General features: G+C 42.8%; 1 protein-coding gene across 1 annotated transcript; it reads right to left on the reverse strand.

The window, feature by feature from the left end:
* Nucleotides 1-9,753: 9,753 nt before the first annotated feature.
* On the reverse strand, nt 9,754-14,800 carry LOC115403643 (beta-2 adrenergic receptor-like). Its single transcript, XM_030112617.1, has 2 exons — nt 14,630-14,800; nt 9,754-14,370 (listed from the first exon to the last, which is right to left on the reverse strand). The coding sequence occupies exons 1-2, from the start codon at nt 14,663-14,665 to the stop codon at nt 13,114-13,116; spliced, it is 1,293 nt and encodes a 430-aa protein (XP_029968477.1). The 5' UTR covers nt 14,666-14,800; the 3' UTR covers nt 9,754-13,113.
* Between the last annotated feature and the right edge of the window lie 453 nt (nt 14,801-15,253).

Raw genomic sequence — 15,253 nt, forward strand, 5'->3', positions numbered from 1 at the left:
GATCCTCTGCCTCCCGGACTGTCAGCCACCTCCATGTCGTCCTTTACCACATCCGTGAATCTTCTCCTTTCTCCGTCTTCGATTTAAATCTGCTTCACTGTTGTTGAAGAGTTAAGTCAACTGACGCGTTTGTTATCCACATGATTGTTTTGGCACAAGTTTTGCGCCGTACGCCAGCACTGACACAACCCTCAACATTGGCCTGAGCATGGGACCAGAAGTCCACAGAAACTGAACGTCCAATTCAACAATAGTTTTTTTCTCTCAAAAACTGGAGTTTGAGATAATTCCCACACTAGAAGACGTTCATCCAATCGTGTTTTAATGAACACAGCTACTGTTTACACCAGGGGTGATAAATATATGGCTTGTGGACCAAAACTGGCCCACCCAGCGGTTCATTCTAGCCGTGAATGAGGTGCTAGGTAGCGCCATTGCAGTTAATATTTGCACCGAGTTAATGACAATACAGATAAAATTCTCTGAATTGAGTTCAATAAGGATTTTCTAAATATTTTTATTTTTATTTTTTTAAATCTCATCCACTCATGAAGATAAAAAAGTCAGGTGTTGAACAGTTTTGATCATGCTGTGTGTGTTGTGCTCTGACAATCCCGACACAGCACACACTTTACCAGTCTGTCTCACTGCCCTTCAAGAATCTCGTCCGCCAAACCAGAAATCTCTAACGAAAACACAGAAGAAGAAGCTACACAAAAACAACATCAAAACATATAAGTCAAAGAGACTTTTCAATGCTTGGAGCCGATTATTGGGACAAATTCAGTCTTAGCACACCTCAGACCGCAGGATAATCTTATAAAATAATCTGGTGTTTGCGGTCCTTGGTCGTGACTGCTGGAAATCGGGACGAAACCGCCTGATTATCTTTATGTGTGTTCCCTGCTTAAGGTGACACGACTGTTTAAAAAGCACATGTAAGAAGGTCGACACAGCTCATACGTCACAGCTTATCTCGAGTAACACGATTAACATTGCAAACGCGACTTCCTGCAGAGTGTGAAGAAAGAAACATGTAATGAGTCCCTCTTCAAAACACCTCTCTCCGTTATTGATGTTTCACATAATGGCTAGATCACATCCACCACACGTAAGCACACACACACACACACACACACACACACTCTGGGTTAGTGTATTCCAGTTCGTCCCATCATGGGTGATTAGAGACTGCGTGCTTTCCACAGTTTCAAGTAAAGCTGGAGTTGGCTGCTCTGCTGAGATGATCTCACAGCAAATTAAATTTTCCATGCGATCAGTCGTGCCTTGTAACCCCAGTTAGGTCGAGGTGAATAACTGTAGCAGCTCGTGATGAAAGTGCGGGCTGCGTAACCTTTACTCCGGTTTCATTCTGGCTGCGGTGATTCTCATCTTCAGGGGTTTATGTTGACAGGGACTGTCTCCTCTCTGTGGACGTGACCCAGATCTGAAGTTGTAAATCTCTCTGATGGTTTAATGTTGTTCAGGTTTTTCAAGTTCCTTGTGTGAACATAAGTCTTTTCTTTCTCCTTCTTTATTTGTTTTAGCATTGGGAGCAGCATAAAGCTGGTCAATCATGTTTTCAGTCCCATTCTGTTACTTTGTGAGTGCATGGAGATCTTATCTTGAAACAACAAAAATCCTCCACCAAAACTCAGGGCCTTAATGGATTCATGCAGCCATATTGTTCAATGCAAATCAAAAGTCTACTTACTTACTACTGACGTGGCTCAGTGATATGATTCGCCGAGGCTACAGTGACTTTTAGCCTGAGATGTGCTTTACATACAAGTCATAGCTTCAGTTTCTCAAGCCGCTCTCCTCTATCGACTCCGGCCCCGTGGCTGGATTCTTCTTTGCCATCGGATATTAACCATGAGCCCACAATGCCATAAACACACACTGTTATTGCATATCTGCATCTGTAACACCATATTAGGCATCCCGCTTGACAAGCATCTTTTTCTCACACCGGCATGTCAGGAAATGCTTGTGGGAGTTTACCGGAGTGTCAGAGGGATAAAGATCAATCACACAGAGATGGACTGTGACAAGGCCTGACGAGTCGGGCTGCGGCGGGTCAGGCCCGGGACCGCACACTCGCGTTCGGACTCCAGAAAAATGCGAGTCCCTCCCCGCCTCCCATTTTATATGATTTAAAACCTGCAAATTTTTCAGCTACTTAAGAAGATGAACTGTTTCTGGACGAGATCCATCTACACCCATTAACCACTGAGTGATCGCCTTAATTCCATCACGCTGTTCTCACATGTATAATAAACACTGCAGCGGAGCCTTCCTCTGACATGTCATAATACGGAGGTGTGTGGCTAATGTTAGTTTTCCATCCTACCGGGGTTTCAGAAGGCTGCACAGCAGCAAGGCTGCTGCTGATAGATGCATTCCTCAGAAGTCCCACCTCTCTCTACCTCCAGGACTGGAGAGCGGCGCTGCATAAGGCGCTGCTTCGGCTTGACACAGAGGAGGTCAAAGGGGCGTTTTACAAATACAATTGGTTACCATTAAAAATACAATAGAACAGAGCTGACTCACTGTCCAATTACTACTGTGAGACCAATTACAGTCGTTATTTTGTCTGATGATTGACTATGAAGAAAGAAGGGGAAACGCATTCGGCGTTGGGACACATTATAATTGGTATTATTGCACACTGCAATCCCATTTATATTATCTCAATGTGCCAGCCACAAACAACAGCAAGAAAAAAAGGAATATAACCTAAAGTAATAGCTTGACTTTTGTCGTGTACTGAATTCATGTGAAACAGAATAGAGTCAGTCTTTTGGAATACTGACAATTTTCCATCAAAGCAACTTTTGTAACTACGTTTTTCAGAATCAACAATATAAAGTGTTTCTTTGCTGTTCTTTGAGTTGGGTAAAATGCTGTTATTGTGAATTATGGACATTTTCTCAAACAGCAGTGACAGAGGCTCTTCGTTTTTCATTTGCACATGGCTGCTGATCTTGTTCATGTTAATAATTCTCTATGCTGCTTCATGTTTTAGATTTCAAGGTTCACTTGAGTCAGTTAAAAGGTGTGTATGTCTGATTTCAGTGCAGATTAGAGTCCTGCACATCAATCCGTCTGCACCTGCAACCATGCATCCAATAAATCTGCATTTTCTTATGCTATAAACATCAGACCTGCGACCCGACGCTTGATTAAACACAGTCTCCTCAATGACTCTCTTCAAACTGCTCCATTGTTTTTTTTAATAACTTGTGCAATCAGTTTCCATAGCGAAGAAAGAACTATACATTCAGACACAGCATGCTTGAAATCAAAAATTAATGGATGTTGCTGTTACAGCGGCTGCCGACTTTGAACCTGCATGGAACCATAAATGGAAGCTTATAACGGTATGGAACATATTCTGCAGTTGGACAGCAGCAATCCTCTACAGGCTCTAACGAGACTTTATTTCTTCTTTCTTTTTTAGAACCAGTCAAAATAAAAGCTAGTTTAGAAACAACTTAATAAACCTGTAATAAAAAACACATTGAAATATTGTCTTTTCTTTCAGTGTAATGATGTTTAAGTACATTTTGGAATTTCAAACTGTCACAGACTTTTATTTACCGTAAATCCCAAGTCAGTTTAACTTTAATCATATTAAATATTCTATATTTGTAGCCTTCAGTACACGGTTTCAGAAATTCACACTCACGGTGTGGTTTAAGTGCTGATGTTTTTTCAACAGAAACGGGGTAGTTAACCTTCACTCCTTCGCTGATCTCTGGGATTAAGTCTCTGTCTCGTGTCGGGCTTGTTTCTCTTGCTAAAACAGAGCGATCCCTATAGGACCAGCAGTTAGTTTTATCAAACTGATCTTTACACTTTGCAGGGTCATTGGTTTTGGCTCGCAGGCTGTGTGTTTAACATCGCTGCTGAAGGGGTCTGAAAATGGATGCACGGTCTTAAATAAGTTTCTGTTCATTGTTCTGTCCCAAATCTTACCAATTCCGAAAAACAGACCCTTTAAATGTTGATAAATTCTCTGTTTATTTCAGTAAAACAGTGATAAATGTTTTTTTTTTTTTTTCCTGTGCATTTCACCGGGTTAAACACCAGTCTCTGCTGACCGCAAGCAGTTAACTTATTATGTGTGACCACCCGTACACTCGGTTAAAAACACTGTCTGGACCTCCTTTAATCTATAGCCAGAGCACATTATTCATCATGAAAACCACAAACAACTGGAAGCACTCTGTTCGGGAGAGATCTGCTCATTCATGCGCACTACACCGCGCTGCGAGCCTCTGTGTGCGACCCTCGCTCTTTTGTCATTCCAGCTGAAATACAGTGAAAGTCGACAGACATGAAGGAATATAGAAGACATAAAACAGTCAAGGTACAAACCAGAAATATGTGTGTGATCTATTATTTATTGAGGATAGCCAAACAAATATGAAACCTAAAAGCGACAGTTAAAGGGAATAATAAATGAGGAGAGAGGAAGGGGAATTGTGCTAATATGCACTGCAGTTAAAACAATCATACTAATTTTGCCAATGTTCCAACAGAAATCAGAGCAATTCCTTAAAGTCTTTGAGTTAATCCGGTCATGGTTTCAATGGAGCCCGTGGCTTTAGACGGCGGTCTGTAAACATGTTGGATCAAGACGATCCAGACTGGGATGATTCCTTCTGTGGTTCTTTCCAGTGGGAGGAAACAACAGATAATATCCTGTTGTCACTTCACATCCATCCTGATGTGCTGCAGAGGCATCGTTCATTATGTTATTAACCCCTGACCCCAATACCCTACACTGGGATCAATAACGCCACTTTGGATGCCCTATGGATGGGATATTATTTGCCAAGTGACTTATAGCGGATGTCACATGAACACGGATTTACTTATTTCAACCGCATTAAAATTTGCAGCGAAAATCCTTTTTTTTTTTTATTTTAAGATGGGAGTCTGGAAACATGGCTGTCAGGAGGAATCAACTTCAAGGTTCAAGATGAGAACACAAGCTGTCAAACGTACTCTGCTACACTATATTTTGACCCTCCACACGGGCTCATGAGAAAAGAACAGTATCCCATGGACCGTGCTGGCTTTTTACCCACACATGTGCTCCTTCCTGAAACGGTGCCAATAATGAAGGACATGCATGCATTCAGGAAGAAATCACAAAACGGGCACTTCGTGGTCATTGTCATATTTTTAAATGAACAAAACAGGCCAGCTGCCACGGCAAAAATAAGCAGCCCCTTAGAATAACAAAGAGCTTATCCTGAATGAGAGCCAGGACGAGCCGTCTTTTTAAAATCTTGTGGAAATGGTTGTAATTTCCATGGGATATCATGACTTCATTACATAACTGCACCGCTAACTGATGATACAGATCTAAATTATGAACAGATTGAGGTTAAGTGAATCCAGAACGATGCTTTGATCTGCTTCAGTGATCATGAATATGTGCACCGACAGGATGGATCCACTCGGTTTGCAGGAGGAGCAAACAAATTTGAAGTCGCGAAGTTTTAAAAACTTGTTTTATTGCATTTACTTTGGCTTTGGAAAGAGACCGCTTGCTTGAATAACCTCAGGTCAGGTGAAGCTAGTTTGTCAGATGGTTTAAAAAAAAAAGAGAGAGAGAAAGACCTCAGATGAGCATGTACGTGCATGTACACACACACACACATGGACACGTCCGTAAGGCTCTTGGGAGTGATGGGGCAGCAGACATGATGGTGCCTCGGTCACAGCAGGCCCCATGGCCCGGTACATATCGATCTATCTGAGACAATGTTTCACTCACAGTTATGTAACTGCTGTATTCGACATAAATATGAAAAAAAGAGTCCTCCTGTCCACCAAAAAAAAGATATTTTTTTCTTCATGCTGAGCCTGAAACAACATGAAAGGTATCAATATGTGAAAAGAAGTAAATGATTTCCTGCAGTTTTTCTTTCAGGAAAAAGCTTAACTGTGACTCGGCGTGATTGTGGCAGACCACAGAGTTTTATGTCTGCAGGAATCTTGGCGGATTCAGCTCAGTGCAGAACCTTAAGCTCTTAAAGATACGGGACATTGGGAATGACTCCATCTCAAATCACACAGACAAAAAAAATGAGCTTTAAGGATTTAGGGAATAAGGATGTAAAAGTGGGTTTGTTGAGGCTGAAGATGCCACGGCAGCCACACTCTTCCCCAGAACACAGACAGGAATGTCTTGGTACACAGCCAGCAGGGCAGATCTGGAACGGGCCAGAGTTCAAAGTCGATTTGCTGTGTTTAATTGGGTAATCGCCGGGCCAGCGGCTGCATGTGGTTTCTTTTGTCAGTGCACAGCTTGAACAGTGTCACATTTCTAAATCCAATGAAAGTCATGTGTGAAACAATGGCCTCCTGACACAAATCAGCCTCTATTCCAGGTCAACACAAACAAGGTCCGGACTGAAGAAGCTACAGTAGCTTAGCAGATATGTGCTTGTTTGTTTCTTTGCATGTCACACATGGGGAAGAAGCAATGTCACATTTTAAACCTGTATTCCAACTAATGCATTTATTTACATCTCTGCTAAGTGTGCGTCAATAAGTTAAAGGAATACTCCGAAGATTTTGGACCCATGCCCTATCCCTATAATTTTTATAGTGAGACAAGATCATACATACCTTTATTGTCTCTCTGCGTCCAGCAGCTGCCTCCCAGCTGTTAGCATCGTAGTTAGCTTAGCTCAGCTGCTGGAGGTGAAGAGGAAACAGAGCCGGACTGACGAAAGTGGACAAAATACTTCTTCCAGTGGTCCAGGGGACGGCGTATTAACACGTGAAGTAAATCCGAATAGTTATAAAACATTTTAAGAGACGTGTTTTCTTTTTAATCTGTTCAGATAACGTTTAGGGCGTGGGTCCAAAATCTTTGGAGTATTCCTTTAAGGAAAACAGGGAAAATATGAGAAGCGCTAAACATTGAAGTTTCTGGGGAGAAAATGTGAAAATTGGGAAAATCTATTACATCTTACACTGCATGGTGCACATGGATGTATGTTTAGCCTAAAATTTAAATAATATGCAGAAAAACCAAAACTCAAAAAGTATTCCCAAAAAGTTAAAACACACACAGCTGAAAACCCTCATGAGGAATTTATAAAAACTTCTTGTTGATTAGATGTCGTGATCCTCAGTCATGAGCTATTTGTGATTTTAATTCAGTTTATTAGATAAAATTACACACAACGAAGTTTGTTCTTACCATTTCTGAAACTCCGAGTAAATTCATCTCCAGTCCTCCTTCAGATTCAGCGGTGAACAAATTATCCAAGTATTTCGAGTCTTCTGAGTTGACCTGCAGCTAATATGAAAGTCATGAATCAAATGAAACACAAATACAAAGTACAGTAACGGCTATATTTTCCTCTTGAATGTGACTGCTTTATTTTTCCACTGTGTGTAATTCATGCTTGTGGGTTTAACTGTGGTCATTCACACACTGTGGTGAAAGATTCAAATCACCACTATCAGTGAAAACAGGAAAGGAATGAAAAACGGCTCTGAGGCAGAGCAGCAGCTCACTCAAACCACACAGCTACACCGCTTTCATGAGGAGATATTTTCACATTTTGCTGAACTGTCTTCCACATAAGTCATTTTTATGACCCCTTCGAAGAAATTAACTGCTTGTTAGTTAGAGATTAGGCTGCAACACCGGATTTCTCATAATAAAACAATCATTTATACTGAAAACGATTTAATATGTATTTGATTCCTCTGTGCGTTATGCTAAAACACTGAGCTTACAGCAAGTTGCTCCCTGGAGAAGTTTATGAGAAACCTCTTTGCATTTCTGTGTCTTCAGTGCAGTTTATCAGCCATGAGGAAAAATGTAAGATTAGACTCATTTTTCTTTGAACTGTAACTCAGTCTGAAGGTTTGCTTATACCACAGTGTTTACATGCCGGAACATTGTGTCTCAAACAGTATACCGTTCCACAACGCAGCCGGACGTGTTTCAGATGCCTCCTTCTCCATCGCGCTCGACTCAAACAACGCTGAAGCCTGAAGACTCGTCCTTCTGCGACAGGTGTTTTTGAAGCATCTGAAACATCCGGTGGCTTCTCAGAGGCAGAGAGGAGAACAGCTCGAGGAAGCTCGAGTAGAAATATGCTAAAAGAAATGCAAAAAATCCATTTTGCATAGAATTATGAGTATAGGTTCCCACAATTTGGCTCTTTTAATCTTAAATAAAAGGCATAAACAAGGCTGTAGTGGTACATTGCATAAAATTTAATTTCTGATTTGAAAAATTACAACTCTCTTGGACAAACACAAAATGTGGTCTGGAGGCATTTTGAGTTGTGTCGCTGTAGAGCCAGAAAGTCCCCGGTTTGAGTTCGGGTTTGGGCTTCAGGGCATTTGCATGTTCTTTCTTTGCATGGAGGTTTTTTTTTTTCCAGGTACTTTGCTTTCCTCCTACAGCTTACAAACTGAATGTTTACTGTCAACTGTGACTATCAACCTGTCCATGGTGTCTTTTGCCCTGTGATCCTGAGCTGGATAGAACAGTCTCACCTTCTCGTGACTGTCTCAGCATTATTATTACCTTACGATCAGATCAACACATGCTTTTATGGGACAAATCTAACTTTCAGTATAGAGTTTTCATAATAACTTTCTTTTTTTTTTTTTTGCAGTGGACAGTGTGTTTTACTTGGATTATCGCACCTCATAGCCGCCAAAAACATTTACAAAGGTTAGCCTATGCTCATATGTAATCCCGGACCACCCGTACAGCAGGGAAATACCCCGTGATAAGTCCTGTGTGGACAGAGGTTGTAACCTGCAGGCTCCCGAGCTAATGTAGCATGAAGCTCTCTCTGGGTTTGGACTGGAGGAGGTAAGACGGCATTAAAGGGGCAACACTAAGTCACAAATTTCAGAGGTCATAACTAACATCAATGCTTTCTCTCAGAATAGAACAAATAATATGTGCATCATGTAAATCACACTAACAATAGTCCAGCAGCAGCTCTTTACTTTTAAATGTGAAAAAAAAAACCCTGTATGGTCGTCGTATTGCTTCATCCATACATCTGAACTGGTGTAACGACCATCAGAGTTGTTAAACTTCATTCTTAAGATAAACACGCTGTTCTGATGGATAGACACATGAAAAAAGCTTCACACTGGCCGCATACCAAGACAGTTTTATGTCTCTATATATCTCCGCTGTCCTCCCTCTTTTCACTGTCTGGAGAAGAATCGGGGGCTCTGTATAATCTACAAAGCATTAGTCTGACGTGTAGCATTTAAAAGGCGAGTTGAAACATTTTCAGGATTTTCTCGTCTCCTCCCTCCTCGCCATATCATCCCATTCAATCATCTGATGACAGCTTGCAGTGTTCTCCAGTTTCTCTGAGTCAAGCAGCTGAACTCTTCTTACTTTTTTTATCACAAAGGAGACGTCAATGAAAACATGCAACACGTACATAATTTATTCCAATATAAACGTTACATCAAGTACACTTTTTTTTTCATTTATTAAATAAATACCACAGGACACCACATGTCGCAACAGGTTTCATTACTTTCAATAAGTTGTGCGAAACTAGCTTGTGAACATTTAGTAAACATTCATACTGAGTGATTTTTCTTTTTCTCACTCAGGCCACAGGAAAAAAAAAGGAAAAGTTCACATGTGACAGGCTTAAGTTTCATACAGCCGCAGAAGCAATGTTTGAATTTCATAGAAAATTCACATCAGCTCACACTTGTTCCTCAGATTTGGCACAGACGAGGAGGCAGAAGTGTTTCTGGCCCGTGAAGTCAAAGCTTTTTTTTTTTTTTTCAAATCTCTACGAATGTTTCATAAAAGTGCCATACCAGTGCTGCTTTAGTGAGCAAACGACCGTATTAAAACCACAAGTCAGAGCTGCTCCCGTGAAGCAAGGTCCGCTCAGCGCCGGTGGATCAGTGAGCAACGGTATTAAGAAGAGTCCACCACAGCGTACATCGTATCCTTTAAACACAATCGTTATATGCACTCCAAACCGTTAGGAATCCTCTAAGACTGGGTTTTCAAAGTGTGGGAGGATCTCATTCACAGAACCTGATCCACAAGTTACAGAAGGTGATTTTGTAATTGGAAGTTTTCTCCATTAAACTTGGACTTGTTTAATTTTACATGGAAAGAAAAAAAAAAACAACAACCTGTTGCTCTCTGATGGCCTACAGGAGATTCCTATCCAACGCTTTAAAACCCACCGCTCTAAGACTTGTAACCCAGAATCTACTTTTAAACAGGCGTTTGTTGTAGCTGCGTGTGTGAAACCACAGCGATGGACAAATTGAGTAAAAATTGGCGGCGGCACTTGGTGCGAGGACTGAATGTTCATTGTATGCATCAGTAAGCGCCGTGTATGCTTTCAATCCATCAGCTGTGCGCGGAATGTCATAGTGTGTCGGCTAATCATTCAGGGCCCGCCGCACGGAACGGCGCTGTGTCCTCCAGCACAAAGGGAGGTGAAGGCGTGAGCCGCATTCCTCATTATACAGCCGTATCGATGGAACAGTAACCCTCAATAACTCCTCGAGACAGCTGAGGTGCAAGGATAAGCCACTGCCAGGAGGGAGCAGTGTGGATATGCGGTTCACAACCGACTCCACACGGGCTGAAACAAAACCGATCACTTTGAAAGAGGAAATGGCACAAAAGTCCACCGACACGACACCACACAAACAAAGTAGACATGCAAACGATCAATTGCACAGTGCTTTGAAAAACAACAGGTTCTATAGACAGACATTGTTTCTTCTTTTGCAAACCCTCGGGCTTATAAATTAAGTGCCAATGCTTCAGGTAACTGTGAGCGAATAAATACAACATATCAAAAACTTGATCTGTTTTGTGCTTTGTGCGTACTGTACAGTGAAAATGATGCAAAGTCAAAAAGAAAATACTGGAAAATATTATGACATTGAACCCCTGCATTTACTTTGCTGTAAATCTATAAAAAAAAAAAAAAGGAAGAAAGAAAAACACAAGAAGAACAACATAGTGGAAAGCTTGTTTTTCACATGGCAAACTGTGACGTATGATGACAACATATTTACGTCTATTCCTATGGTCTGTGACGACCCGGCAGAGCCGCCAGTGCGTAGAGACTCCTCTCAAGGAGCAAAGTTCACAGTTGAGACGGTGTCAGCCGACCTCCCCTTCCACGTAAAGGCAGTGCAACATGCACTAAAACACAGGTCACACACCGATTTAGACTGGCTGCAGATCTCTGGTCCCCTCACCCCCTTTCCGGTCTCCAGCAGCCACATTTAGCAGGCTGCCACTTTGATCACAGCGAACCTGCCAAACTGACAGGGCCAAGCAAGAGGTCATATCTCTCAACACATTCTGTTCCTCTGGCGCTCGCTACACTCACGGAGTGCAGGAAGACCGGAGGATTTCACCAATCAGAGTCCCACACGCTCAGCACTCGTCTTCAATTAACCTTTGCATCGGACAAGAAATAAGCTGTGACCTGAAAGAAGGGCGTGCTCCACCCTGCAAGTTGGAAAATTTATACTTGGTAATTACTGTTTTGGCACCATTTTCAGATTTTCCCATTAACAGGAGCTCTTCTGTTTTCAGGAGGTGGAGGTGTTTTCTACACATCTGAGTGAAACAGTACGAGGACAGTTTTTTTTTATTCCTGCTGAAACGCAGACATCCACGCACTCAGATGAGACTCTGGGAAATGTCAGGGAGCGGCAACAAAGGTGCACCATCCAGAACTATGGACTTTTTTTTTTTTTCCTTATCTGTGTTTATTGACCTGCGCAGCCACTGCCACCACCACGTCTGGGTTTTGGAACTTTGTTATCACTTGGCTATTTTGATGCAGTGTTTATTATTATTACGTGTGGTTTGTACCCTGGTGCCATAACTAAGGAAGCTGCTGATCGGGTTTCAGTAAACACTGCACAAGCTGAAACACAGCAGCCACAGAATTTAATAAACAAACAAGGCTTGTGCAACAAAGGAGGCGACTGTCCGGTAGAGGGACAAATCGAAAGCACTGAAAGTCTTCATAACACTTGTGTAATGACTGTAAATGTACCAGAATCTCTAGTATTTGATGCAATGGAAATTATGCATATCACAGCTTTACAGGTCAATACTCAATTAATCATTTTAGCATATGAAGGATAGAAAATAGCTCCAGGGCTGTCAATGGTATTTGATTTGTATACAGATGTGCGAGTTTCCTCACGTGAGGATGGCCCCAAGCATTTCTCAGCTCGCACCACAGATGACGTTTACCGAGAACGTTCATATCTCTGCCGCTATCTGCTCGCAACAGAAGTTCTGCAAAGCGTTGCAGCCGGGAGCGGGGCCCCACCACACTGCTGAGCAATGAGTGTGCAAGAGAGTAAAAGAGAAAAGGCAGGTTTTGTCACACCTGTTGCTTATCGTCAGCCCCAGACAGCCAAGGAAACACAAACGAGCAAATGTCAGACGGTAATCTTGGTTGATTTGGAATGCATTTCTTCAAATGAAGCACCGAAACAAATACGCCACTCCTCCCCTCCCTGCACCTTCACTGATGGAAATAACTCGCTATTCAAGCCAAATTGGCACGCTAAAATGGAACTGACAACCTCCAACACTTTCTTTGAAATTCAACAATGTCTTTATACTAATAAAAAAAAAAAGTGTGATCTTTCTCCAAGAATCAGGAGATAAACAACATCTCAACAATCCAGTGGTCACTAGATGACCATATAATCCACAGACCACTAAAATGAACAGCAGAGATGCTGCCTGAGTTTTAACTCTGGTAACAGTTAATATGAAAGACAGTCATGTAAGATACAGATGTTGAAAAAAAAAATACAATGAGGTAGATATAAAATCATTGTGATCAAATCTAACAAAAGTAAAAGCACATTGCCTGGAGTGTTTCAACCACTGGGTTTGAGGAGGAAAAAATACTTGCCCCAGACGAGCATATTGAAGTTTCTTTAAAGCAGTCTCCAGAGACTGCTGCCAGTGACTCTGACTGGCCTTACCTTCATCAGTCAATTGGAAAAAAAAAAGAGTTTATGAAAGCAGCGTAAACACATCTGAGTCTCCCAGCTCCAGGTTTACAGGGCGGTGGTGACGGTCGATAGGCCTTTCCGGCAGTTCCCATTGGGGTCCACCGCTCTGTCCTCAACAGCACACACCCCGGGCCCCTTTCCCGGACACCCGTCGTTGGCGTCGCTGTCTTCTGTGCTGCCTTTACTCCTCCCCTGCTGCTCGCTCTGCCAGCTGTGCCTGCTGTACACGTATCCGTTCACCGGTCCTGAGTTGCTGAGACGGCTCCTCTTCTTGCAGAGAATCTCCTTGAAGGCATACCTGAACTCAGGACTTCGGCAGTAAATGAGCGGGTTGAAGGCGGAGTTTGCGTAACCTATCCAGTTGAGTATCCTGAAGGTGAGGTCGATGCCCTCCACCTTCCATATAGCCACCACCACATTGAGCAGGAAGAACGCAGCCAGCACAGCGTGAAGATGCCCCATGATGATACCCAAAGTCTTCAGAGCTTTGTGCTCCCGCAAGCAAAACTTTGCCTTTTTCTGGCCGCGCCCATTGTTAGCTTCCAGAGATTTTAAGTTGCTGTTCTCGCTGTTGTGAAAACGTCCAACGCTCTGATCGATCTTCTTCAGCTGGCGCTTGGCCTCCTGGAAAACACGGCTATAGACGAAAACCATGATAATCAGCGGGATGTAGAAGGAGATGATGGAGGAGGTGATGGCATAGGCCATGTTGGTGTAAAACTCGCAGCAGCTGCTGTTGTTGATGCACTCTATAGCGTTTTTGTCGTCGGATATCCACCACTTCATGTGGATGGGCAGGTAGGATATCAAGCCGGCGATCACCCACACCAGTACCACCACAATGCGGGCTTTGCACTTGGTCAACATGGACTGGTAGCGAAACGGAGAGGTGATGGCCAAATAGCGGTCAATGGCGATGACGCAGAGCGTCTCGATACTCGCCGTCACGCAGAGGACATCGGTCGCCGTCCAAAACTCGCACCAGAAACTGCCAAAGTGCCACGTCTTGAAGATAATGTAACAGGCACCGAAGGGAACCACGATGAGGCCCATGACCAGGTCGGCGCAGGCCAGGGATATGATGAAGCAGTTGGTGACGTTCTGGAGACGCTGAAATCGAGCGATCGCCGTGATGACCAGGATGTTGCCGAACACGATGCAGAGGACCAGCAGGGACATGATCATGCCCAGCAGGATCATCGTCACCTCGCTGTAGCCGTCCCCATTCTTAGGTGGGTGGGATGACGAGTTGATTATCTCCGCGCTCACGTTGAGGTACGTAAGGGGGGTTGTACTTCCCATCTGAAAGGAACGCATGTTGGCACACACACAAAAAGGAATATTAAAACTTAAATGTAAAAACTGTCTTCAGTGTTTTTTTTTTCTTTCAATACTTCAAGTATTTTGGAAATAAAATGCTGTTAAAACATGCAGTGAAATACAGGAAAACTAAATCATTCCTGTCATCAAGCTCAAAAGTAATTCATTGCATTCTGATAGACTCCAAACCAGCATTAAAAACCATAAAACCTGCCAGACTTCAAAGAATTAAAGTACAAACCTCCAACAGGTAGTCCTCCTGTTTCCTGCCTCCCATACAAAGTTAAAAAAAAAAAAAAAAAAATGTCAGTGTTGAGATAATCCCCACAAAGTGTTGAGTCTCACATATCCTCTCGTCTACTTGGCGTTTCCCTGGACGTCTGCGTGTCTCATTCACTCAGCCCCTCAGCTGAGCTGTTTCTTCTAATGTGTCTCCCAGGCTATTTGTCAGAGCCCTTATAGCAGCAGCGCTGACATCACGGCCGGCGCTCAGCCAATCAGACGTCCAGCCTGCGCAGGGTGCTGAGAGCTCTCCGGAGTTTGAACACACTGTCCCTGCAGTCGCTGCTGCAGGGCTGCGAGAAACTCCCGCTGCAAACCCAAGGAGAGGCTTCTCATTCAGCTCGCTTTTTAACTTTATGCACTTTATTGCAGTGTAATTGAAGTTGAAAAAGTCCTCCAAGTAGTTCAGCCCAGGCTGAGAGGAGGAACAATTCACAGCTCCTAGTCTGGATGTTTTAGTTTTGCATGCTGAGTTACAATTTGTTCTATTTATAATGCACTTTAAGGATTGCACTTCAATACAATGACAATAAAGACATTCTGATTCTGGATCACATTAAAAACAAATAAAGATTTTCTTTGT

This window comes from Salarias fasciatus, chromosome 2 (genome assembly GCF_902148845.1).
Source record: "Salarias fasciatus chromosome 2, fSalaFa1.1, whole genome shotgun sequence".
Taxonomy (NCBI): Eukaryota; Metazoa; Chordata; class Actinopteri; order Blenniiformes; family Blenniidae; genus Salarias; species Salarias fasciatus.

What these genes read in the sequence shown, in the direction of transcription:
- LOC115403643 (XM_030112617.1), bottom strand. Translation starts at nt 14,665, where the DNA reads ATGGGAGGCAGGAAACAGGAGGACTACCTGTTGGAG. An exon ending in AGGAGGACTACCTGTTGGAG is followed by an intron (nt 14,371 to 14,629) that starts GTTTGTACTTTA and finishes CGTTCCTTTCAG; the next exon opens with ATGGGAAGTACAACCCCCCT.